General features: G+C 42.4%; 2 protein-coding genes across 6 annotated transcripts; one reads left to right on the plus strand and one right to left on the minus strand.

The window, feature by feature from the left end:
- The first annotated feature begins 1,273 nt into the window (after positions 1 to 1,273).
- fli1rs (Fli-1 proto-oncogene, ETS transcription factor-related sequence) lies at positions 1,274 to 20,247 on the plus strand. Of its 5 annotated transcripts, none has more exons than XM_032559042.1 (10): positions 1,274 to 1,498; positions 9,271 to 9,476; positions 10,404 to 10,573; positions 14,416 to 14,619; positions 15,209 to 15,295; positions 17,306 to 17,377; positions 17,506 to 17,568; positions 18,157 to 18,204; positions 18,691 to 18,777; positions 19,356 to 20,247. In XM_032559042.1, the coding sequence occupies exons 1-10, from the start codon at positions 1,481 to 1,483 to the stop codon at positions 19,877 to 19,879; spliced, it is 1,479 nt and encodes a 492-aa protein (XP_032414933.1). In that variant the 5' UTR covers positions 1,274 to 1,480; the 3' UTR covers positions 19,880 to 20,247. The 5 variants fall into 5 exon arrangements, with proteins under 5 accessions (XP_032414933.1, XP_032414936.1, XP_032414932.1 ...); XM_032559041.1 differs by lacking the exon at positions 1,274 to 1,498 and adding an exon at positions 1,648 to 1,955; XM_032559044.1 differs by lacking the exon at positions 1,274 to 1,498 and adding an exon at positions 1,652 to 1,984.
- Positions 20,248 to 21,159: 912 nt separating this feature from the next.
- Positions 21,160 to 24,510, minus strand: zp3d.2 (zona pellucida glycoprotein 3d tandem duplicate 2). The gene is made up of 8 exons (XM_032557464.1): positions 23,944 to 24,510; positions 23,201 to 23,316; positions 23,011 to 23,114; positions 22,427 to 22,601; positions 22,244 to 22,349; positions 22,063 to 22,148; positions 21,907 to 21,980; positions 21,160 to 21,287 (listed from the first exon to the last, which is right to left on the minus strand). The coding sequence occupies exons 1-8, from the start codon at positions 24,361 to 24,363 to the stop codon at positions 21,211 to 21,213; spliced, it is 1,158 nt and encodes a 385-aa protein (XP_032413355.1). The 5' UTR covers positions 24,364 to 24,510; the 3' UTR covers positions 21,160 to 21,210.
- Positions 24,511 to 26,332: the final 1,822 nt, after the last annotated feature.

Raw genomic sequence — 26,332 nt, forward strand, 5'->3', positions numbered from 1 at the left:
AGGAAACATGGAGGAAACATGGAGGAAACATGGAGGAAACATGAAGGAAACATGGAGGAAACATGGAGGAAACATGGAGGAAACATGAAGGAAACATGGAGGAAACATGAAGGAAACATGGAGGAAACATGAAGGAAAGAGGAAACATGGAGGAAACATGAAGGAAACATGAAGGAAACATGAAGGAAAGAGGAAACATGGAGGAAACATGAAGGAAACATGAAGGAAACATGGAGGAAACATGAAGGAAACATGGAGGAAACATGAAGGAAACATGAAGGAAAGAGGAAACATGAAGGAAACATGAAGGAAACATGAAGGAAACATGGAGGAAACATGATCAGTAATCAGACGGTTCATCGCTCAGGTTCTGTTCTTCTCATCTGGACTCTGTATCATTAAAACTCAGTGAAATAATCAGAATTGATCGTTTATTGATTTATTGCAGATTGTGTGACCTGAGAGATTTGAACAGTTTCTCTGTTTTAGCATCGAAGGTGAGAAAATGACACGGTGACATGGAAGTTTGTTCAAAGCTGGCGGTTTGTGCAGGAAGAAACTTTGAGCACATATTTGGTTCCATCTTGAGGAAATCTGTCCGTTTTCACTCCGTCTGTCTGCAGCGGAAACTTTTATTGTTGTTGTTTATGCAGAACTTGTTTTATTGAAACTTTTGCTTCATTTATAGAAAAACCAGGAGCTCAGATGCATTAAAGCAAACAAAGTCAAAGCTGAGTTGTTATATTTCTCCTGCAGCAAAAATATTATTTTATTTATTGTTTTATCTGATATACACTCCATAAAATGCTGAAGCAGAAAAAAGCCTCAATACATTTATAAATATTTTTCATGTATTTTATAACTTTCAGGTTAAAGCATAAATTCTGTTTTCATGTGTTCATAGAGGAAGGCATGTCTGAATGAATGAAAACATGATGTGAAGGGGATTTAAGAGCTTATATTTAATAATCATCCTGCTGATGACACATTCATTCACTCTGAGCATTTTCACTTCCTTAGAGCGAAGCTTAGACTCTACAAACCCACCGTCTCTTTAAGCTGCGTCACATTTTAATCTACATTTATTTCCTCCCAGGTTCCTAAAGTTTCATTGAAACGTGTTTTTCCGCAGCTCTGCGCGGCAGGTCGAACATTTTTCCCCCAGAAAGCTGAATAAAGCTCCTGTTAGGTTTAAAACGCTGCTTTTGTTGTTCTTTGTGAGCAGGAGGTGTTGGTTTCATGAGAAGCGGCTTCAGAGTGACTTCACTTCCCAATTTTAGAGGGCGAGAGAGAGAGCGAGAAAAAAACGAGCCGTCATCCGGTTAGAGCGCGCAGCAGAAACTGAGTGCAATGGTTTGCGCCACAGAGGCAATGCAAGGCTGCATGAAGTGAACTGAGGTCAGAGGCTGAATTGGCTCCAAGTTTCTCCTCAAACCGACTAAATGCCAGAGGGCTGGAGGCTGCTGCCGCTGCTGCCGACATGGACTGCTCCATAAAGGTAAGAGGCGCCGCTGGAGCCGCTGGAGCCGCTGGAGGCGGCGGGCGGGCGGGCGGCCGCAGCCTGCGCAGTGAGAGAGGCTCCCCACTCTTTCCTTCTGCTACAAAATTTCCTCTTCCTTCCCGTTCGTGGTTGTATGTCGGCTCTATAATAACACAACTAACCGCTGCATCTTTACACTCAGATAAAAACACTAATTGGTGGCCGGCTGCGCGCGTAAAAAGCGGAATCTGCACAAGTTTGCGCGTTTTTTTCTCTCTCTTTCTGTCTTTTGGGTTCTGCGTGTTCGCCGTCCACGGAGCCACTTTCAGAAACACGGAGCGTGAATCTCTCTCAGCTTTTTTGAATTGTTATTTTTGTTTTTGAACTTAACGGAAAATGGGCCCCTGGCGGGCCGCGGTGCCAGATGCGCGCAGAGCAGGTGTCCCTGAAGGCGTCATGGACCGAACCGGAGCAGGTGGGGGGTCCGCTCCCAGCAGCTAACTGGTATTTCTCAGCTCCTGCCTGTCGGGTCCACCTGTCCTCTCCTCCTCTGCCGCTGCTGCTCCAACATTTAGATTTTCATCTATTTTAAACTCAAAGCTGCTTATTGCGCAATAAGGAGAAAAAGTGAAAAATGTAGAAGTTCATCTTAAATGTATCAGTTTGAGTTTCAGCTAAAATATTCACAGCAGAACTGGAAACGATGGTTTTATTTCGGTTTTATGCTAAATAAAATGTAAACAGTTTAAATTTAAAACTAAATTACTTATTTCTATATTTTAATTTGGAGATGATTTTATCGGGTTGGAGTAAAATCCTTTTTAATATTTTCATGTAAAACCAGAAAATAAAAGTTTCTTTACAAAACAATCCCTCAGATTGAGGAACTAATATTTCGCTCGTTTCGTGTTTTGTTTCCGACGAACTAAAAGGTTCTGACCCATTTCTGGGTTCGGTTTGATTTGAGCAGCGTGTGATTTAACTTCATTTCATTTGAACTTGTTCCTACTTTCTGCTGTTTTGAATCCACTGCTGTGGCTCCGGGAATGTTCGCTGATTATTATTTTCCAGATGATTATTCTCCGGAGCAGATTGTGTTTGCGGGTTTATTTTAAGCAGAATTTATGGCTGCAAACTGGAGCGCTTGTCAGGTGTCGTTATCTGAACTCTGCAGGCTTCCTGTCTCAAACCTCAGACTTTCCGCACACATTTCCGTACCCTGGACCCGAGAACACACACACACACACACATTTACACACAGTTTAAAAAAAAAAAAACAGAAAGGCAACAAAGAGTCGGTGGACGAACCGAACCGGGCCGCGCAGAGAAAAGCCCGCAGAAAGCCGCGCTGCCGCTCAGGCCTTTTGCACACTCAGCTCGCTGCGACTTTTACTTCTGCTTTTTGCGCCACGCAGGGCTGCGCCTTTACACAACCCCCTGCGAGGCCTCTCCTGCCTCCATTTGCTCAATAAATTCAGCTTTAATTACAACAGGAACAAATTAGTTCAAACATTTTAAATCTACATTTTAAAAATCCAAACGAGGATCTCCGAACCAGGAAATCAAACTTTCAGCTTCAGAAAGAGAAAAAAATCCTCACATAATTTTGCTTTTCTTAAAATCAAATCAAATCCACGAATTCAGCAGATCGAAAACATTTTCACCTCGTTGTGTCTGAAAAAAGCTGCGCCAGAAACGCGTCTGTTTTTCTTAGCAGATCTTAGTGAGAAACTAAAGAGTCGATGACCTAAAAGTGTCACAAACTGATGGATCTGAATGCGGTTTTTATGCAAGAAGAAAAACTGAACCACAAGCTGAGCTCCAGGCGGAGGAAGTCCTTCCTTCTTTACTTCTAACCTCCAGAGCTGCTGTTATTTCTGTGGCTTTTTGCGCAGAAGTCGTTTCGAAACTTACAGGCAATTATTTATTAATTTATTTATTTATTTACAAAAAAGAAATCAGAGGTAACAGTACAAACATTTTCAGAAGGTGAAACTTTCTATTATTATTATTATTATTATTATTATTATTATTATTATTATTATTATTATTATTATTATTATTTTTATATGCTATCTTGCCATAAATATTTTTAAGTTTAAAAACGCCAAATTGTTTTTTTCTCTTTTCTGACAATTTAAAAATGAATTTCATATATTTTATAATAAAATTCGTACTAAAATTTATATTCAATTATTCAAAACTCATTTTTAAGTGGATTATCGTAATAAAAATGTCCAAAATAAGGAAACTATATGATTTTAAATAAACTGGAACATAAATGAAAACTAAATCTACACTAACTATAGAGAAGCTTTGGAAAATGTTTTTTAAAATAAAATAATATTTTCCAGGAATATAATAATTATGCTTTTTATTGATTTAAAAATGTTAGATGTTTTTGTTGCTTCTTTCTGCTTCTCGATCCTAAAACGTCTCTGAGCCTAAAGGTCACGAAGACTCGCAGCAGATCTGCTGATCTGTGTCGTTATTCTGGTGAAGGAATCAGACATCTGGCAGCAGAAGCCGCTGCTGCAGCCGCTGCTGCTGCAGCCGCTGATGCTGCAGCCGCTTTGGGCAACATGCATGATGCAACCCGCAGCGCTGCTGACGGCTCAGCCATGTTGGCTCAGGGTTTCCATGCAGGACTCGGTGTTTGTGCTGCAGCAGGTGAAAAGTGTCGAGCTGCAGCGCAGAGGATTTTTAGGACATCGGCTTCTGCCTCAACAGGGTCATGTTGTTTTTTATAAAGTTGTTTTGTGTCACCGAGCAACAGCCTGAAACACATTGAACAGGAAGTCAGTTGTGGCATCGGCGGTCAGGCCACAGTTTGGTATATTTGTATCAGTGTGCAGAGAGACGCAGAGAGACGCAGATGAAGCTCAGGCCTCATTCCTCCTTCACTCTGCAGAGCAAAACTCCATAAAATCCGGTTAACAGGAGGAAACTCCTCAGGTCTTCGCTGCTCTGCTCAGTCTGGAGTCACAAGTGAGTTTTTATCCCGCCTTCAGGCCAAAGTTTCACTTCTGCACAGAGTGAAGAGGCAGAGAAAGCGGGACCGATCAGCAGAACATTATTTATCCAGTTTCTCACCGGTCAGCTGAAAACTCAGACTCTGTTAGGTCAGTCAGTTTTAGAGGAAAAAATACTTGAAAGAGTTTTTGTACTTTTTACTTTTCTTGAGTAACTTTATTAAGTATAATTATTGTTGGGTAAAATGTTTGGCTCCTCTACAGTCACTTCACTGAAGGAATAACAAACCTGCAGGTTTTGTTAAACTTTTATAAACTTCATATTGAAAGAAATTAATTTGGATTTTTTTTGTCTTTCGCCTAATTCTGTTACTTTATAAATATGTAATCTATACGAATTATTTTCATCTCCATCTTCATTTCAAATCTTCATATAACTTTATATTTTGGTCCATCTGAAGATGTAATTTTGAATATTAAATAATTGATGTTTCCATCAGTTACTCAGTTACTTGTGTTGCTTTTTTACCAAATACTTTTTTACTCTTCAGTCGTTTCTTGTTCTGTTGAGTAAAGTGTGTGTGTTCTACACACACCAAAGATGAAAGTTTAGCAGAAACTCACTGACTGATTCTGTTTGCTGGAACATTAGAGAACCAGCAGCAGGTCAGGTAACCATGGCAACCCGGAGGAGCTGCAGAGTTGAGCCGTTATGGACGTTAGGCCAGAAGTTTGGTTTGTAACCAAACCTCAACACGGCACATCCCTCCTCATGGTGGTGGCAGCATCATGCTGTGGGACAGTTCAGTCCTGGAGGAAAACCAGAGCATTCTGCCAGAACTGCAGAATGGCCTAGTCAAAGTCCAGACCTAAACACCACTGAGGATCTGAGGAGATGCCACACTTTTCAGATTCTGTTTTTGAACTGTGAGGACCATGAATCATTTTCCTTCTACTCCACTTTGTGCTTGTCTGATAAACTCACTGAAGTTTGTTGTGAAGAAATGAGGAAAAAGTTCAGGCAGTTTGAAAACTTTAAAACTTTGAGATGTTTTTAATTTAATCAAAACATCAGAAAAAGTTTGATCCACCCTGAAACACCCAGACATGGAAAAACATTCAAACTAAAAGTTTAGATGGTTTGGAGATGAAAATGTTCACAGATTTTCTTTTTACTTTGTAAAGTTAAAAAAAATGTTTTAATATTAAATATGATATAAAAGATGCTCTAGTTTGCAGTTTGTAGAATTGTTGCGCAAAAATTACACATCTCTATGTTCTGATGCAACGATGAACCGAAAAAACGGTGCAGTGAATCACAGATCAGCCTTAGCTGTGTGTGTGTGTGTGTGTGTGTGTGTGGGTGTGTGTGTGTGTGTGTGTAGGCGGGTGTGTGTGTGTGTGTGTGTTTGGGAGCGGGGGTTTGGTTCAACATCTTCGACTGAACTTTAGGGTTCAGCCTCTCAGTCCGAGTTAAAAACCTGAAGAAAACATTTGTAGCTTTTATTCCAGCAGCTCTGAGTCTCTCTGGGTTAAATGGATCTTCAGGTTCTAGAAGCTGAAGTTCTGCTGATCTCATGAACCCGGCCATGTTGGTTCTGCTGCTTCTGAACAAAGAAGTCATCTTTCAGGCCTCACTGAGCTGCGATACGTTGATAAAGAAACGTGAAACATGTTATCAGGCCTCTGCAGGATGTTTGAGGCCTGCAGCAGGTGCTGCCTCGGTCAACCTGCAGGGGGCGGAGCCTCACAAACCGAGTTAATGCATCATCAACTCATCTGAAGCTGAACATGAAGCAGGCTGCAGAGCCAGGAGCTGCAGCCTGCAGCAGTGTGTGTGATCGCTGCAGCAGTGTGTGTGATCGCTGCAGCAGTGTGTGTGATCGCTGCAGCAGTGTGTGTGATCGCTGCAGCAGTGTGTGTGCTCAGTGCAGCAGTGTGTGTGATCACACACACACACACACACACCCACACACACACACACACTGCTGCGCTGCGGAGCCGCCTGAACGGCTGGTGCCAGGCAGTAAGATGTGGTTTCCAGTGTTCAGGCAGCAACTGAGCTAAAAACACAACAACACAAAGAGAGAACAATGTGATGGCGGCACTTCAAACAGCCTGAGCTCTCCTTTCTATCCAATGATCCCCCCGCCCCCCACCATCTTTTTCAGAGTTGTTTTGCAGCTTTAAAATGACCCACATTCATACATTGTGCCCCCTCCCCTCCATTTCCTCTCCCTTGGCCTGTGCCAAAAGGTTCGTGTGCACATGGCGGCCCGGCTTCCTGCAGGCCACTGAAAAAGCTCAGCGCTGACGTACGAGGCCTGAAGACAATGCTGGGCTCCTCTAAACAAACACGCATCGCCCCCCGCCCCCTCCCCCCACCTCCATCTGAGGAGCAGAGAAGAAGAACGGGCCGCTGGATGGAAGTGCCATCTCAGGGCGGTTTGTGGAGGAACACAGGAAGACGGAGTTAAATCTGAATTAGACTCCGCCCTGAGCTTCACCCTCCCCCCGCAGCAACCCCCGATCCTAACGACTAAATAAAAGTGTGGTTAAGGTTACTGATGTCATGTGAGATTAGAAAACCTGCTGGCTGCTTTCACACTATTTCTGAGCACCAAGCTTCTCACGTCGCTGCTCAGAGTTTTTCTTAGATGCTTGAAAACCTCCAGCAGTTCAGCAGCAGAATCTCCTTCCATCGTTCAGAGGAAACGGAGCCGAAGGTCCAAACCGTCCAACTTGGAGTGGACCTAAAAGTGAACATAAAGCCTCTGATGATTTTCTGTCAGCTCTTCCAAATCTGCACAAAGTAACAGGAACCATCTGAAGGCAGGTCCAAAGTCCAAATCAGTCCAACAGAATCCAGATTAATCCCTGTAATCTCAGTTAATCTGACAACTGGACCAGTCAGAACCAGAACCTCCGCCTGGATCTCCAGTCAGCGGCTCAGTTCAGGTCAGGGTGTGAACTGAGCCGCTGGTTCGGGTCGGCGCTGATCAGAACCACAGAGTCACTCTGATCGAAAGAAACTTCAACTGTTTTTAAATATTCAGTAAAGGAAAAGAAAAGATAAAGTCTAAAAATGGACGATTTTAATTATCAAAACAACTCTTCAAAAAGTTTCATTTATTCAGAAGAGTCTGACGTACATCATTTCCTGTAACCTGCCAGAGAAAGTTTCCATGGCGACAACAGTACAAGCTTTCAAAACACAACAAGTTTTCCTCAGAAAAACAAACAGACAGAAAACGGTTTTACGCTTTGGAGATATTTTTCATTTCATGCAGGAAACCCAAAACGTTTCTGGAGCCTCATCAGGAAAACCTCCGGTAGTTTTCCAGGGTTCATGACCTTTCTAAGGTTTTGGTCAATTTCAAATATACTGAGAAACAGAAGTGGAATAAAAATGGCGTCCATTTTGAAATCAAAGATGGCGGACCTCCAATAAGACCTAACATGTTGAATTGAAAACATTCATTTCAATTTCCTCAGTGGTAATTTATGAGCCACACAAGATGGTATGAAAATGTCCAGTTACTTTACTTAGATAAACCCAACAGAGTTTGGACCTGGAGGTCAGGCCGGGTCAGAGGCTAAAGTTCACTGGATCCTGCCTGGTCCAGATTCTTCTGCAGAAAATCCCAGGCAGGCGATGAAGTGATGAAATAACGGATAGAACTGCTGAGATGAAAACTGACAGCAACACAGAACACTTTACTATAACTAACCTCTATAAACAACGCTTTCATTTGTATTGAAGTTCATGTTTTATTAGTCAGAAGTCTCGGTCCAGTCCAAGTTTCTGTTCAACACCCAAACCCGTAACAATGACGCATTTCCCTTCCTGTTCTGCTGAACTTGTTCATCAGCTGAAGCCGTAACTTTCTCCGTCTGCCACTGATCCAGTCTGTCCGATGTGGAAGTAATGTTTATTAATCCACATTTTAGATTATTGGTATATTAAAAGGAAATTCTGACTTCTGAGTACAAAAAAGCAAATTAAATACAGATTAGCTGTTTCTGGAGGCTAAAGCTAACAGTTAGCCTAAGCAGCACAGAAACCAAACAGCTGCAGTCTTATCACACACAGGATAAATATCTAAAATGATTGAACTTATTACTGAGCCTGGATATGCATATTTAAAAGCCTTTTAAAGCCTTTATATCACTTTTTGATCGTTAAAAGTTATTGTAACATTTCCGTTTAAAAACCCAAAGAGCTGAGCCTGTAGCCGATTAGCCTTTAGCTAACGTGGGATGTTAGTGTTACTGAACCCTGAAGTGGGAAAACAGAAGAATCAGAACCTGTTAATGTGGATAACGGGAAGCGGGTCGAGTGTTTCTACGCTAACAAACTCAAAGCTACATTAGCTCCTCTGTTGCTGCTAAGTGAGACAGAGAACAGGCACAAGGGGAGGAACAGGGCAGAACTGAGCCCAGCTTGATCCGGTTCCCTTCACTGAACCCTGAATCCCACCTCTAATAAAATTATTCCCCAGAAATGTTTTAATTGTTTAAAAGTGAATTCATATTTTAGCATCTTTAGTTAGCAGGAAAAACGTTATAAAATTCAGAACAATGTACTGAAATGTATTTAAATTTAAAATGTATTCTGTTAAAAACTTAGTAAACCATGTTTAAATGAATTTTGAAAAAAATAAATAGCTTCAATTTTCTAATTTTTATCCAAATTACCAGAGAAAATATGATGATCTGAAAATAAATGGCAGTAAAGCAACCCGACAGTAACCCGACCTGTCCGGAACCAACTGAGCTTCATGGATCGTGACCGTCTGCCGGTTCTGTGTTGGCCAGGAAGCGCTTTCTGTGGTGAGTGAAGATCAGCCCATATTCGAGCCGAACTTCTCCGCGGCGCCCGCCATGCACATGAAGAGCGAGATGACGTCACCTGGCGGCTTCAGCCAGGCCTCCAAGCCGAGCCCCGAACCCGCCGAGTCGGAGTGGGTGGGCTCGGCGGCGCAGAACCCCGGCAAGAGATCCGAGCACGTCAACGGGACCAGGTGAGTCAGGCCAGGGCCGCGCAGAGGGGCGGCGGCGGGGGGCCGGGTTCCCGGATGGGCTGGCTGCCGGTGTGGACACTCGGGATTTTCCAGACACTTAAATTCTTTGTTTACTGTTCAGGATCCAAACGGAGCGTCCCGATTGTTTCTTTGTTCTGTTTTTAACCCGAACTGCAGGAATACACATTATGGCCGACAGAGGAAGAGATTCCTGCCGCCCAGCTGCTGCTGGAGCAACAAATACAAACTGGATACATTTAATACTAAAATAGCTTGTTTAATAGTTAAAGGTTGTAAATCAAATCTCTGAAACTATTTTCATACTAATTTGAATAAATTGTCTCTGGTTTAATCTCCAATGAATTGTTTGATCTCGGCTGAATTAACTCCATGTATTAATATGTAAGTATGGCTGTAAAGTTTCTGTCTGCAGCTTTAAGCAGCTGATTTTACTGCAACATGAACATCAAACAAAAACTGACTCAGCTTTCATATGTGACTGTCAGATAGAGAGATCATGTTTCATCGGAAGCAAATTAATGATAACTGATCGATAAAGATTATTTTCACTAGAATATGACTAAAACTAAGGAAGTTAAGTTTTTACATGTCGGCAAAGGAAAGGACCAAACCTCTGGTGGTGAATGTTGGTGGCTAAAAATAAAACTTGTTTATGTGGTTGAAGTCATTTTCTGTCGTGGTCACCTGCTTAGTGGAAAAGTTTCGTTCAGATGTTAATTTTATCTCCTGTCACCAACAGATAAAACACTGCAAGAGGAAATGCACTAATATTGCAAAATCTTCTCTGCAGCCAGAGATTAGCAGCCGCAGTTTTTCCCCCATCGGGTTTAATGAGCTTCAGTCGCGGCGCCTCAGATTAAACACCTGAAATCTGCAGTAATGAGGGGAACCGGATGTGTGTTTCAGCCGCGGCTCTCCGGTGGACTGCAGCGTCACCAAACGGTCCCGCCACATGAGCAGCGACGGGGGGCCGCTGCCGTACCAGGCGTCCTACCCGGAGCCGCGGGTCAGCCCGCAGACAGCCACCCCGCCCAGCACCAACCCCACCGAGGAGAAGAGGGTCATCGTCCCGGCAGGTGAGGCCCGCCGTCTGCGCGTCACAGCGCGGCTTCCCAACCGCTGGCGAACCGCAACTGAATCTCTGATCCTCCTCCTCCAGCAGGCTGCTGCAGCAGCAGGCTGCAGCAACAGGCTGCAGCTCAACCTGCCGCAGCGTGACGTCACGGGGTCGAACCGTTTTAGGCGCAGATATGATTGTTTATAATCTTCCCAGCTTCACTTTTTGGTTCTGTAAAGAAATAAATATAAATAAGCTGCATCTGATGCTTCTTAATAAATCATAAAACAAAAGTTTTATGAAAGTCACAAGTACAGCTGTCACATACATTTTGCTGGACGATAAATCGTCCCGGAAGTTATTAAGATAAACGATAATATTGATGTTGTGAGACCATTTTCAACTAATATTATGGCGACGTAATGATGCAAGAACAATAAACTTTTAATACTGGAGCAGGAAGACATTTTAAATATCCAAAATCAAAAGCCAAAACAACAGAAATATTCAATCAAATTAATTATTTAGTGCCCGTAAAAAAACTGACCTTCAAAATAAAAGTCTTTGTTGAGACTGAAGATTTTTATCATCCAGTTTTTGGTAGAAAGAGAAAAATGATAAATCCTGTAAATGGAAATTAATGAGTTTGTTTCAATTTATCATGTGATTTATTGATTTCTTCATTATTGATTATTGATTATTGCAACGGGCCTAGTCATTGATCCGCTCTTTTACAACCTGACAGTAAAACTCGTTTTCTTCTGGTTGCCTTTATGTCCCACTTAAATGTTTAGAAAGATCAAACTAATTTCAACACAAAAAAGTATTTTTTAAATTATTATTTTGAGACTCGTGTAACCGCTGCGCTGAGCGTCGGCCCACTCTGCCTTACCAGAGGCCATTTTCTCTCTCTGACTGTTGAATCATGACCTCTGACCTTAACTGGGGCAGTGAGGCTCTAGATGTCCTTCTTGGAGTGGTTCTGGTGGGTCGGCCTCTGGACGGTTCTCCATGGTAACGGTTCTAACTGGACTCCCAGAACCTGAGGAAGCTCTAACTGACGTCTGTGACTCCGTTTCTCACTTGCTGCTTTTCCAGATCTTTTGACCTGCTTCGTGTTGTCAGACGGTTCCAGCCCGGCAGCGATCCGGATGCTGCTGGTGAAAAACAAAGAAATGGGATAGAAATGAGATGTGGGTGTCAGTGGGCTTTACCGGGTCAAACCCAGGAAATAAAAATAAAACACAGGAGAAATCTGTGAGGGTTTGTTTCCCACTAAACATCCCGCAGCCAGTTTCTTCATTTGGTTTTGCATTTTGTTGTAAATCTCTTTAGTTGTGAGGAAATCAAATCTTACACAAACGTTTCTGCTTCTGATGACATCACAACAGGCTCAGGTCACATGATTAAAAACGTCTGACTGCCTCCATCTGTTTTTAATCACATTTCTACTTCATCATGCATTTTCTTAACACCTGAAACTCAGAGTATCTTTTTTTCCCCTTAAATAAATAATATGAAAAAGTAAGATATAAATGAAAGGAGGAAATAAGTTTTTACTTCTGTCTATCTCGTTTAAAATTCAATGTGAATTTTGAAATAAATAAACTAAAACTAAGAGTCCAACATAAGGAGCTGCAGGGTCAGAGGTCTGACGTCACCAGCCAGAAAACCTTCAATCCAGAATTAGTCGAGTTTTTAAAGCTTGTTTCTGTATTTTAGTGAAAACCTGTAGTGGAAATCCTCACTTCCTTAGACGTGTCAGTTTTTGTTATTGTGGTCCAGCTGTTGTTCAAATGAAAAACACCACCAGCTTGTAGCTTTAGCAGCAGACATGAAACTATAAAATTAGATAAAAATAAAAAACATAAATATGGAGAAAAGTTGGAATTAAATTCTTGAAGTTTTCAGATGCATTTCCAGTTTTCTTTGTAGGAATATCTCTGATTTATTCCAGGTTTTAAACATGGTTTGTCATTTGCTGTCCAGAGTTTAGCTCCGTCCCGCTGCAGTCAGACTGAGTCACCAGCCGCGTTTCTGGGCTCCATAATGGCCGGATGTTGCGTCAGGCGGCATGTGTTGAGCGAAACAATCAGCTGCCCAGGGCGTGGCGCCCCTCGCGCTGCCGTCCAGCTCCACGGGCCGTTCACATGACGGCCGCATTGTTCGCTTCTGGAAAGCCGCGTCCTGAATCACACTGGAAACATTCCACTGGTCCAGTTAAAGTTTTACTGGCAGAAAAACTCTGACATTCCTCATGATAATCCACAGGAGATGTAATGAGTCAACATGCAGAAAACCTTCATCATGTATTCATTCATACTCAATTTTAACTCAGTGGAAATTCTGTCACAGTTCAGTGAAAAAGTATTCACACCCTCAGACAGACTTTTTCTATTTTTGCTTTTTGGTCACTAAAATGCTGAAGGTAACATAAATAAATAAAAAAATCTGATTATTAAATGATGGTTTCATTTAATAAGGGAAAAATGGTCCAAACCAATCAGGCTGTATGTGAAAAGTAAGTGCACCCTAAACCCAGCCAGTAATATGGAATATTTTAACCTTTTAATCAGTCAAATTAAACTGATTTACAGAAAATGGAGTTAATCACAGTTAATGATTAACTTCAGGATTAATTAGTGTTCATGGTTTAGAGTTCTGGGTTTCTCTTTAAAAAAACCTTTGATATTAAAATTAGTTTGATCATCTGAAATATTGGGGTACATTTTTTATCCAATTTGTTTTACAAACATTTTGTGACTAAAATTGTTTATTTGAACTTTTTATTGTAAAATGAAGTGTTTTATAAGGAATAATGACAGAATTATAAAGTTCATGTGCATAAAAATATGTTATAAAAAATTGTGAAAATATCAGAAATGGTGCCTTTACAAGTTGAATGTCTACATCTTTATTAAATAATCAAATTAGTCTCAATCCTTTTTCCATTTAAACCAGTTTGATGTTGGATCAGGATTCTGACTCAGTAAAGAAATAAGTTTTCTGTCAACTTTGGCAGCTGGAAAGTCCCACAGCATGATGCTGCCACCACCATGTTTCCCATGGTGTCCTTAGATTTGAAAACGAGTCACTTTGAATCTATCAATATTCTTTCCACTATTAAACCATGCAGATCTTGCATATTGTTTTAATATTGACACTGAGCTCTGATGGTTCCCTGCATCACTTCCTCTCCCACCTGGAAACACACCTGATCAACTGGACCTCCAGTCACTCCGATGATCCAGCAGATGTTTAGAAATGACTCCAGACCCTTTTCACAACTTGTAGCCATTTGAGATTCTCCTTTCTGGACTTTTCCTGTCAGAACTCAGTGCAGCTTGTTCAGCAGAAATCCTTAAATGTGACGTTAGAATCTGTAACATTGGCTGCATTTACAGGCGAACCATTCACTTTACTTAGAGATAGAGACCAGATGTTACAGTCTATTAATGCATATTAATTTATTTTTAGTTTTTGAACTGATAAAATATTGCAGGTCTAAGCATGTTAGGGGCGGAGTCTCAGGTATTTTTGTTTTCACTGCTTCAGCTCATTGTTATAATCAGCATCAGAATCACAAGCATCAGGTTTCCGCTGTTATTCAGCACTTTCATGCTGCTGCTGCTCAGCTTCTCTGCATGACTCCATCTTTTGTTTCACTTCACTGATGTTAACGTGTCTCAAAATACAAGTACATGCGCGTCATGAATTAGCATGTTCAGATTGCACCTTATTTGCGTTTAGCAGAAAACCTCTGGAGTAACTAGCTCCTGTTTGTATTCAGTATTTTATGATAATTCAGATTCTCTGCAGAGCATCAGAGTTTATGCAGCTCTTCCTCCTCCTGCTCTGCAGACCCTGAGGTTTGGACCCAGGACCACGTGCGGCAGTGGTTGGACTGGGCCATTAAGGAGTACGTCCTGGAAGAGGTGGACGTCTCGCTCTTCCAGGCGCTGGACGGCAAGGCGCTGTGCAAGATGACCAAAGACGACATGATGCGGCTGACGTCGGCCTACAACGCAGACATCCTGCTCTCTCACCTCAATTACCTCCGGCAGAGTAAGGCCCTCCGCCTCCACAGTCCTGCTCTGGTTCACTTCATTATTCAGAGATAAAGCTGAAGATGAGTTGAGTCTTTATGGAAGCAATCTTCAGGTTGAGATGAATCAGGCATGTTTTTTTTTAAAGTAAATTAAAACTCATTTTAACCTTTAATTCAGCAGAAAAACAAAGATTTTTCTTGCACATCATAAAACATTTAATTCAAACTAGTTTGATCAGTGGTAGAAATCAAACTGAACATTCTCACACACCGCAGTGTGAAGACGTTTGCAGAAGAAGGTTTTCAGGTGCATGAAGCTGTGAACTGCTGCACTGAAAACAATGTTTGTGGTCGTCGACGACTCAGCCTGGTAAACATGCAGGTTCATGATGATTGTGACTTTTGCTGCATGATCCTGTCATGTTACCATCGATGCAGCTGATCGAGTTTCTGCGAATCACTGCTACAGTCGCACTTCAGCTGCTTTTCAAGAAGTAACTCCAGCTGAGGCTGCAGACCTGTCTGCAAACTAACGGCTCATTTCTGGATTCAGACGTTTGGAGCAGGAAAAACTTCAGTTTTCTTCTTCTTCATGTGTCGCCTCAGGTAGCCCCACGTTCTCCTACTCCACAACGCCCTCCAACAACACGCCTCCACCACAGCCTCCACAGCCCAGGCTGCAAGTGAAAGCAGGTGAGATTTCCACTTTCATCACACACAAATCAAAATGCAGCCTTTCATATTAGCTTCTGAGGAACTGCAAAGGTCAGACAACTCTCCCGTTTCTAAAAGAGTTCAAACATTTTGACGTCATTTACCTAAAAAAAAACCTCTGGTCAATTTTAGGAGTTCAACCAAATTTTGTTTCAGTTGCATGATGGGTGTTTGGCCCCCAGTTATTTAGCCTCTATAGTATTTAGGTTTAACATTGTTTACATTTATGCATGTTGGCAGCAGAAACTAAAGTTGTGGAAAATCAGTTTCGTCTTTCAATGTGAGAACTTTTCTACTTCTCTTTTCTGAATGTGTGGGACAGAAAATCAGCAGATATTCACTGAGGTTCGATTCTGGCCTCTGATTTTAAGCATCTTTATGTCACTTTGAATCCATATCTTAATTTAAAGAACATATTTTTAATAGATAACCTGTTTGGGGCAGAACCAGAACCAACTTCATCAGCCAGGATTCTTCTGACCGTTACTGGCTTCCAGGTTTCTCTAAGATCTGAAGTTCATGTTTTTATTTTCTTTTTAAACAGTCAAAATTATTGATGTGAACTTTGTTTTAATTCAACACTTAAGTGTAAAAAACATCAAGACAAAAATGTCCTGGGGAAGTTTTTAGTCAAAACATGATGATTTTCCATAACCGTCTGAAAACAGTCTGCGCTTCAATACATTTTATTTAGTCTTTTCTTTTGGACATTCAGCTCATTTTCTGTTTATCTAAAAGGTTTAGATGCACTCTCAACCTCTGAAATGAAATCTGACTTAATGGTGAATTATTGAGTCTAATCCTCTTTGATGGACTGATTGTGGTGATTTGGAGGTTTTGTTTCGTCTCTGATGTTCACAGATCAAAACTGTGACGCTTAGTGAGAAAACGAAGCAGGAAATGGAGGAACTGAATAATTAAAGCTCCTGCAGTCAAACATGTGATGGTGGTGAAAGTTAGGTTCAGGTGGTTTGGACATTCACAGAAGACAAATATTGGAGGTTAATTAATGGAGAAGCTGGCAGGGAGGAAGAAGGCGGAGACCACAGAATGGTTCCTGGTGCACAGACTGAGGTTAGCAGAGGGTTCGGTTGGGGTGAGATGGAGGAAGACGGTCTGTGGTCAGCTTCACCAAAACACTGATTCAGTGTTTTAACATTCTGCAGAACATTTACCTGGCAGGTGTGGAGGAAAACTTCACACAGCAGCTTCAGGTGAACTCGTGCCAACGGCGCCGAGTTTCACACGTTTGAGCAGAATGAGTAACATCCTGGAAACGTACGGCTCAGTTAAAGACGACTCAAAGGCCACAGAGATCAACTAACATCTTTATTTAAACAGAGGTAGATAGAGTGTTAATGGGTGATGTGGATGTTCTGCAGGATGAGCTGCAGTACGTCTCCATGTCAGGCTCGTCGATCTGCTGGACGGATTATAAGAACTTCCCCTCAAGGGAAAGAAGTCACTTCGAACTTTGCACAATTCAAATTCATGCAAAAGATCTTTCTGCATTTCACAACTGCCACCATTTCCTGTGAGTCACGCGGTTTGGTGTGAAATAAAACTCAGAGAAAAGCTGTAAGGAACTTTCTTGATTGATTTAGGGATCTAAGAATAACGTGTTGAGTTTCAGAAACACGTTAACACGGTATCGAAGGGCTGAAAGGCTTCTTTGCACGGCACAAACTGCTGTTGACAAAAACTGTGACGAGTCCAAAACTCAACAGCCAGTTTCAGACAGGAAACAGCTGCGCCGTCACAGGAAATGGGGGGTATGGGTCCTGCTCCTGGGACACAATCCATTTCATCTGCTGGTGGCCCGAAACAAAAGCAGGCTCACCCAAGAAGAGAGTCTGGGTCATCTTCAGAGCTCCGCTCTTATCGGGTCGGTCTCCGGTTGCTTCCTTCCCCAGCAGAGCCGGCTTCACTTCAAACACGTTTGGCACCAACATCCAGTTCATCCATTTTTCCCTCTTTGTGTTGCTGCAGAAAACAGTTTTGATGAGATCGGCCGCAGGAACAGCTGGCCGACCAACACCATGACGCCCACGGTGCCCAAAGGTAGGCAGCGAGGCCGGCCGTGTGACGGTTCACTCACCCGTGAACACAGAACCACGTTTGCATAAAAATGTTTCGCAGCGGATGATCAAACAGCTTCATATGTAATACATCCATCTTCCGGTTTCCAGGTTCTCCGATCGAACACCAACACAACAGCAGGGTGACGGATCCAACGCCCAGAATCATCCAAGGTACAAACAGGTTCTGACTTCAATAAAGCCACGCTGGTTTTGACAGAAACTCGATGCTTTGAAAACAGAGACAAAGTCATAGAAAGCAAAACTTTTGCCAGGTCTGTTGTAAGATGGTTCTCCTTGATTTCAGAAGATCCTAAAAAATCTCACAGACCATCAACTTGGTGGTCAGGGCGCCAGGGTTGAAACCAGGCAGCAAAAGCTGGGTTTCCGTTACAAACGTTGTGTCAAAGTTCTGCTATGTTGAAAACAAAAATGTAATTGTGGCGATTCCATTAAATCAATTAAAATCACAAGTGAATAAGTTTGTTCATGTGATAAGTCATTAAACATCCTCCTGCAGCTACTTCCTGTTGTCTCCATGGCGTCCGCCAGCAGCAACATCTGGCTGTTGACCATGTGACTCATGATGCAAAAACAGTGTTTCCATTGCAGTTTTGCAAAATAAATAAATTTTGATATGGCCAAAAAAACAAATGCTAACCAGCTTTCCTGATTTCATCAGATCCAGAATGAGAACTTTGTGAAACCTGAAGGAATAATTAACTTAAAATGTTTAAAATACTGTTGCTTTCTTTTCTGCAGACCCGTATCAGACGTTAGGGCCGATCAGCAGCCGGCTGGCCAATCCAGGTAAGGCTCCCAAAGCAGCAAACAGAAACACTAACATGAAACAAATGAGGCCTTTACACTGTCTGCTTTGGCAAAATTATTTCAAAACTTAAAACAAGCAAGAAAAGGGCTGGCAGAGTTCACGCCAAGACCAAGGATCCGGCTGAATAGTCAAACCTCCAATCCCATCACGTTCTCCTCAACCTTTGACCTTTTTCTAGGAGAAAATTTACAATCCACAGGAGCTCGACTGCTTCTGCTTTCAGTCAGACCATAATCTCCTTCAAAGTTTCATCCATGAAGGATGGTCCGCCGTTTCCTCAGATGATCTAGGAAGCATTGAAGCTCATTTCCTCCACATGTAAAGCAGCAGTCCAGCTCTTATCGAGGCTGTTTAGACACTTCCAGGTCATTTCACTCCTTCACAAACCTCGGACTATTCAGCCGGACTCCAAACCCGGCGTCCATCTCACCAAAGTGACCGTTTGCCCTTCTGTTTCCTCACAGAAGGCCAAGTCCTGAGCTCATCCAAGAACCGAACAGGCAAACAAAGTCCGTACAAGCTGCCTGACCCCAGCGCTCACAGGCCTGTGGGTAGGTTTCTGCCCCAGCTTCCTGCTGCTCCTCCAAGCCTCACAGTGAAAAGGTCACATTTGGTGAAATGAATAACCTCTGACCTGATAGAGCTGTCTGCTTGTGTGCTTAAAGTTTAAGATGAAGAGAAGGAATAAACCTGAACGGCAGCTTATTAGGGCCATAGTAGATATAAAGATAAAAGGAGTACATTTTCACCAAAAACTCAGAAATTTTAGAAAAACAACTAAATTCCTTGACCTCTAAAAGTCAACAATGTGAGAAAAACGGAGAAAAAAAATTCTCAGCTTGAAAACTTAATCTGGAAATTTCTAGAAAAGAACAAAAAAAACTTTGAACAAAGTTGAACATTTGCCAGAAAAAACCCTCAGATTTAGAGATTAGTCTCATAAATTTTCTATTAAATCAAACACATTTTCCAAGTTCGTCAAGTCAACTTTGACATCTGAAATTTTTTGATTTACTGGCTCAGAAAATGACTTTTCTCTTGTAAATGTTTGACTTGGAGCTCAGAAATTTCGGAGTTTTTGGCAGAAGTTCGCTGTTCAGTGGTTCTGACGCTCCGTGTCTCCCGCCAGGCTCCGGTCAGATCCAGCTGTGGCAGTTCCTGCTGGAGCTGCTGTCCGACAGCAACAACGCCGCCATCATCACCTGGGAGGGAACCAACGGCGAGTTCAAGATGACCGACCCGGATGAGGTGGCCAAGCGCTGGGGCGAGCGCAAGAGCAAGCCCAACATGAACTACGACAAGCTGAGCCGCGCCCTGCGCTACTACTACGACAAGAACATCATGACCAAAGTTCACGGCAAGCGCTACGCCTACAAGTTCGACTTCCAGGGAATCTCGCAGGCGCACCAGAACCACGGGGCGGACGGCGGCCTCGTCAAGTACCAGACTGAGATGTCTTACGTCCAGCAGTACCACAGCCACCAGCCCAAAATGAACTTCATGGGCGGACATCCCGCTCCCATGTCCGTCTCCCCAGGGAACTTTTTTGGCTCCCCGTCGCCGTACTGGAACTCGGCCAGCAGCCCCATCTACCCCGGGTCGGCCATGACCCGACACCCGGCCGCTCACTCCCACCTCAGCTCGTACTACTGATGACGGGACGATCCGGAGGCGAACCCAAGTGCTGAACCTGAGCTGACCCGTCTCAAGCAGAACCAGAAGGAAACATGACCCTACGGTCCATTTTCCTACGAGGCATTATCACACTTCCCCGCTCAGAACCAGAACCACGGGTTGGACTCAGACTACGGACGGCACAGTGTATGCATTCAGTTAACATTTCCATTCAGTTTGTAAGTAGTTTTGTTTGATAGCACCTGTTATTAACGGTTTTATGATTGTTCTATCCAGTAAAAAAAAAAAAAAAAAAAGTTCACATTAAGGATGACTTTTTGTAAAACAATCTGTACAGAATCTTTTTCAGGAAACAATAAAACATTTATGCATTATCTATAGCTAAATCAAGGCTTCAGTTTCTTCTGTTAGAATATTAACATCTTAATTTATCTGGTAAAAATCCACTTCAGGAAACTTAAAGTACTGATAAGTTCAGATAAACTAAATTATCAGTTTCTGACCCACAAATACTAATTTTAGCGCAGTCTCATTTCTATTTAAAATAATTTTCATACTTTCTGGATGATTTGACATTCAAACTGTCAGCATTAAAATGTTCATAATGAAAGAAGAATTAAAAAACATAAAGCTCAATGTTACAGAGCGGTGTTTCTGCATGAAAATAATAAAATATCTATAAATAAAACCCAACAGAACCACAATCTGCATCCTTTACTCCATTAAACACATTTTAAGTTCTCGCTGCACAAAAAAAAAAAAAACAAACATGGATCAAATTTCCAGATTTTTTGCATTCTTCTACATGATCATAAATATTTCCTAACATTTATTCATCAGAGGAGCCTTAAGCAGAGGAGATGTCACACTGTGTGGCAGAGAGCAGCAGGTGCCACCCAGCTCTGCAGTAAGACGGATTTCACCAACATTCAAAATGATTCCAGCCGACATTTTAAACCGTGGTTAGCATCTTAGCCGTTAGCATGATTAGCATGCAGAGTTTTTAAACCCAACAGACTTTCCCTTCTTCTCTACAAGTTCAAGTTTCCACAAAATTTCTGAACACCTTTGATTTTTCCTCTCCAGTAACAACTTCCACACCGAAGAGTGTTTTCACCGCCACCTGTTGGTGCATTGGTGTGGTGAGTTCACTGACCAGGAACGGATTATTTAGCCTCTAACCGGTCAGAATCATTAAACGTTTCAGTTCCCACCGAAGAGAAGCAGAAATAAAAAATTTTATTAAAAAAAAATCTTTGTGGTTTTACTTCCTGGTCAGAAACAAACACCGATTTCACTCAAATATTTGTTTTATTTGCTGTGTTTTACAAATGCAATAATAATTTAAGTCAAAAATCAAAGATGTCCTCGTCCTTCTCCTCCATTTCATTTAGGATCCACGACGTGCTGCTGATGACTTCAGTCTCTGAATATAAAATATATATTTAACTTCTTAGTTAACCTTTCAGTCAGACGTTTCATTGATCACAAAACAGAGCCGCGTTGCTAAAACAGGGAGTAGGAAAAAGAAAATATCTGCATATAAAGGAAGTTTATTAATCAAAAACATTTTGTTTCTGAGGAATAAACCAGAATAGCTCAACCCAACACCAAGTTAGAAAGACATCAGCAATGACCAGCACTGAGCATAAACCTGTTTGTTAGTGGGGCTCATGTTTTTGGGAACCTTGAACTGAACAAAGTTGTTTTGAGATAACAAACATGAACCGGGCTCCACGCCGTTTCATTCCGGGGGAAACTGCCGTTTCATGCTTCGGTTTTCAGGGACAAACTTCATATTTCATCTGAACAAACCGAAGAACTTCCTTCAAACTGGTGATGTTGTCTGTGCTCCTCCCCTCTCCCAAGACCATTAAAATATTAACCAACAGCCTCAGAACAGAACCACTGCTGGAAATCAGAGTTGGACCGGAACCAAAGCGACTGATCAGAGAAAACCGTCTGCTGGAGGAAAACTTTCATCATGTTCACTAAAACTTTCTGCTTGTTTTAGATCATTAAAAACTGGATCATTCACAACAAACCTGCAGATTCATCTGAGCTGCAGCTGGAATCACAGCAGTCGCACACAGAGTTGGACCCGAACAGCTCCACCCACCTGCAGAACGACCAGAACCATGAGTCCATTCATCAAAATGAGATGAATTATTATTCATTTGTGTGGAAAATAATCCACCAACCTTCTGGCTTTGGTGTCATAGTTGCAGGACTTTGCTGTCGGTGTCGGTTCTGAACCGCTCACCAACATGCTGCAGTGCATGTAGAGCTGCAGCACAGGAGAAAAACGCATCTTTATTTCACCTCTAAAAGCTGCAGCGGCTTATTTAACATGAACTCAAAGTTTTCGATATTTCTGCTGACCCGACCCGTCTCTCCCTTAAAGACGAAGGAATCGACAGAAAACCTGACGGCGTCGTTTTCGTGTGGGATGAATCTGGAGCGGCTGTTCTTACTCTCAGCCATACATCTGCACCGTCAGGAGAGAGGAGAACCTGTCAGCATGGGGTCATTTAAAACCTAAAAATAAACGCCGCTGAGGTTTACCCAAAGTTAGTTATGACTGGAAACTGAGGCGTGGAGGAGGGGGGCTCCTCTGGAGTCACGTAGCAGGACAGGACGTAGAGTCGCTCATCTCTGGACAAAGCCTGAGCCTCAGCGGCGAAGAACACGGGCTCACCGAGGAGAAAGTGATCCGACCCGGAAAGCTTCTTCCACTGGGCTGGAGGCCGGGCCAAACGCACCGCAAGGAAATCCATGGTTTTAGCATTTAGGGGGATATGAAGAGCTTATTTAATGATTTTTGACATTTAATTTGGAATATAATTAGTAAGCTCATGTCTGAAGTTGTGAAATATGTTCAGATGAAGTCAACAGATGAACTGTGAGTGAATAAAATTAAGAGTTCTGTTAATTATTCCAATTTAGAAAGAGAAAGTCGGGAGAGACGGATGAAAAGCAGTAGAATGGAGATCCAATAGCCTAGCACCACCAGCAGGAACTTAAAAGCTCTGTGTTGATCTCAGCTGTCTGTAGTTCAAACACAAAGGAGCAACTTTGACAGAAGAAAACAAAGTTTGTCTTTCAGCTGAAAACATCCCAAAGGAAACTGGAGTCAGAAAGTTCGTTACCGTTTCTTGGAGCCAGAACGAATTTAGTCACGTTCTTCAATTTTTTCAGGAACTTCTTCACCTGCACCTTAGGAGAGTATCCAACTTTATACGAATAAACAAACCTAAACAGTTAAAGAAAACAAACACAGAAGTCAACATGATTTCAGCTCCGTGATAAAAGGCCGAGTTCTTCCCGTTTTAATCCGACCTGTTAAAAGAACAAGCCACCGGCACGCTGAACGGCGCCGTTCGTCTGATTGGTCCTTTTGGCTTCAGAGGGTCATAATGCAGCATGTTGAAGTAAACCATCCGATTATTGACCATCTGTAAGTGGTCAATAATAAGAGAAGTTTTGATCTGAACTGCTGGTGTTGAACTTTTGTATTTAAAGCTGAGTGACTGGATTTCCTCCTCTGGAAATTAAAATAAAACATCAATAGGTGTAATCACCAAAATTAAATTAATGTTTTCTCCATACATTTTACTTCTGAAGAGTTTTTGACTTGACTGGCCAGAGTCTAAACTAATTTTCTGTGCAGAAATGATCATTTAAATATTTTGGATCTGAACAGGAATATTTGCATCATTTGAGTTTAAATGTCCAAACATTTGAAAAAGCTTAAAAACTCTGAAACAATAAAAACCACAGATTAATCGATCAGATTAGAAATTAGCTGGTTTTACTTGATCTGCTCAGTCTAAAAGCTTCAACCAGCAGCTTGAATCGGTCTTCAGTTCACTAAAACACATAATATTTCTGTTAAGTTTTTATGTGTTTATCTTGTAATTCCTTCATTTTCATCTCGATTCAAAGCTGCTGGACAAACTGGGATTAACAGTTCAGACCTTAAAACAAAACTGGTCAAACTGGGAACGGCATCCCTGATTCTATTAGATTTAAATCTCGCCCTGGTTGGTTTTTAAAGCATCCCTGTTGCGTTTCAGACTCACGGTACGCTTGGTTCCGCACATGCGCAGATCATATTCGAAGTAGAGGTGATCCTCAGTGGACCTGCTGACCCCGCAGGTCCCCAGCTTCAGGTGAGAGCCCGGTTCCCCGGAGCCCAGGACGCTCCGCTCCACCTGCAGCTGCATCCGGTTGCGCTCACAGGAAGTCCTCACGGCGGCCCCCGACGCGCTGGGCGGGCCGCCGGCGCGGGGCCACACCGGCAGCAGCAGCTCCCGGACCGGCCGCGGCAAGCCGCCCTGCCCGCTGCCTCTGGCCGGGGAGAAGAAATCCTTTCGGATCAACGGCAGGGCCCAGTCCAGGTACATGGGCAGGCTGAGGTAGGTGTGCTGCAGCAGGGCGGTTCGGTTCGGGCTCTGGACCGTCTGACGGGCGCAGAGCAGCAGGAGCAGCAGCAGAACCATGATGAGGAGAACACCGTTCAGGCATTTAACTGAGGCTGCAGCTCTGCTGCCTCATGATCTCAGTCCAATTAGGAACACCTGCTGGAGGAAAGGACCGGAGGTGGCGCCACTCACTGGCAGCGGGAGGTAATGCAGCAAACTGATAATCCAAACCAAACTAGAGATTATCTTTAAATGTAGATTCAGAAGAAAATGTAAGACAAATTTCTTTTCCATGTTCTTCCGAGGTCAGCAGTTAAATCTGTTATGTAAAAGTATTTTAATAATAAACTCCTTCACTGCATAATAACACTGTTTATGTTTTTTTAATATATGAACTTAAAAAAATACACATTTTATTAAGTAAATATATTTATTTATGCATTTTAATATTCGTGGAGTGTGTTTTTAACTATTTTTGAAGTTTGGTCAAAATTACAGTTTCAACTATTTTTTTTCTTAATCTATAAACAAAGCAGAGAAAATTCAGCCTTGACCAAAAAATGCAATAAAAACCTAAATATTGTTGACAGAATGAGTCCGATATTTTTCTGCAGGTTTTTTTTTTTTTTTTTTGCTGTATTTTATTTGCTGATGTCTGTTTGTGCAACATAAAAAGTTTTTGAGACTTTTCAGACTATTTCTGTAAAATTTTTCCTAAAACCGTGTCAGTGCTGCCCTCTGGGGTTGCAGTGTTGCTACTGCAGTTGAATGTTCCTGTTGGTTCTAAAGGTCCAGCTTGGTTAGTTACACTTTAAGTAAAAAGTCCAGTTTGGTGCTGAACTCCTCTTGAATTTATCAAAGTCCAACTAAAATGTGCAAATTCTCTTTGATTTACTGTTATTTATGGGTTTTACTGAGATTATTTCATGTTGAATTTGATCCAAAACTCAAAATACAAAAAGTAACTCGTATAATTGTTTGAATGTTGGATCCAAACCTTTTTTCTGGGACATTTAAACATCATGGTAACATCCAGCATTCATCCAGCCTCAGACTCTAAATCATTTATCAGAAGCATATAATCACATTTCAGGCACAAGATGTTCTTTCATCAGATGAGTTTTAATATTTCGGCTCCAAGGAGAATTTCTGTTTCCCTCCGGTTCAGACATCCTGCTTGACTTTGTATTGCTCATAAATCTGAATAAAATACCAAAACAGGAAAAGTTCAGTTGGTTGGAATCATTTCTGAAGTTTCTGCTTTTAATTCAGAGATTAGTTTTAGTTTCACTTTAAAACTCTGAAACATGTATCTGGAATCAGAAGGATTCACTCCCTGTTAGTTTCCATGATGCGTTCATGTTCTTCTGTTCACCGAGCGGAGCCCAGAGCCAGCAGGGGCAGCAGGGCCGTCCAGAGCGGGGACCGGGCGGGGGGGCCGGCCGCGTTGCACAGGTGTGTGTTGCAGCATTCGTTGATGAAGGTGAAGTTGAGACCCAGAGCGTACTTCTCCCCGGTGACTCCGCACAGCGCGGGCAGGATGCAGCTCTTCTCGTACAGAACCACCCGCAGGTCACCTGCAGAACCACCAGGTCCATTAAATCGGGTTTGATTCGCTTTCACCCACCCAGCGACCCGAGGGGAGCTCACCTTTCTGCCCCGCGGCCCGGCTGGACAGGCACAGCTGCCCCGGCGGACACTTCAGCGGGAAGCGGATGCAGTCCAGAGGAGAGACGGCCGGAAACACGCAGGTGTAGCAGAACAGGGAGACTGGAGGACAGCAGGCTGCAGTCAGTGTCATGAAATACAGCAGACTGCTTTGTTCATGCTTTTAATGATGATATAATATAATGTAATATAACATGGTGTCATATAAAGCAACAATAATCTGATTATTTTCCAGTTTGCAGCTGAAGCATCTTATTTCCTGCTTCGCTCCCTTTGAGAATTTCTCCCTGATTCTCCACACTGAGATCCTGCTGACTGCTCAGAACCGCTCTGCATAACCTCACTGTAAATAATAAACCATCTGTTTATTGTGGGATAT

The sequence above is a fragment of the Xiphophorus hellerii genome, chromosome 3, assembly GCF_003331165.1.
Source record: "Xiphophorus hellerii strain 12219 chromosome 3, Xiphophorus_hellerii-4.1, whole genome shotgun sequence".
Taxonomy (NCBI): Eukaryota; Metazoa; Chordata; class Actinopteri; order Cyprinodontiformes; family Poeciliidae; genus Xiphophorus; species Xiphophorus hellerii.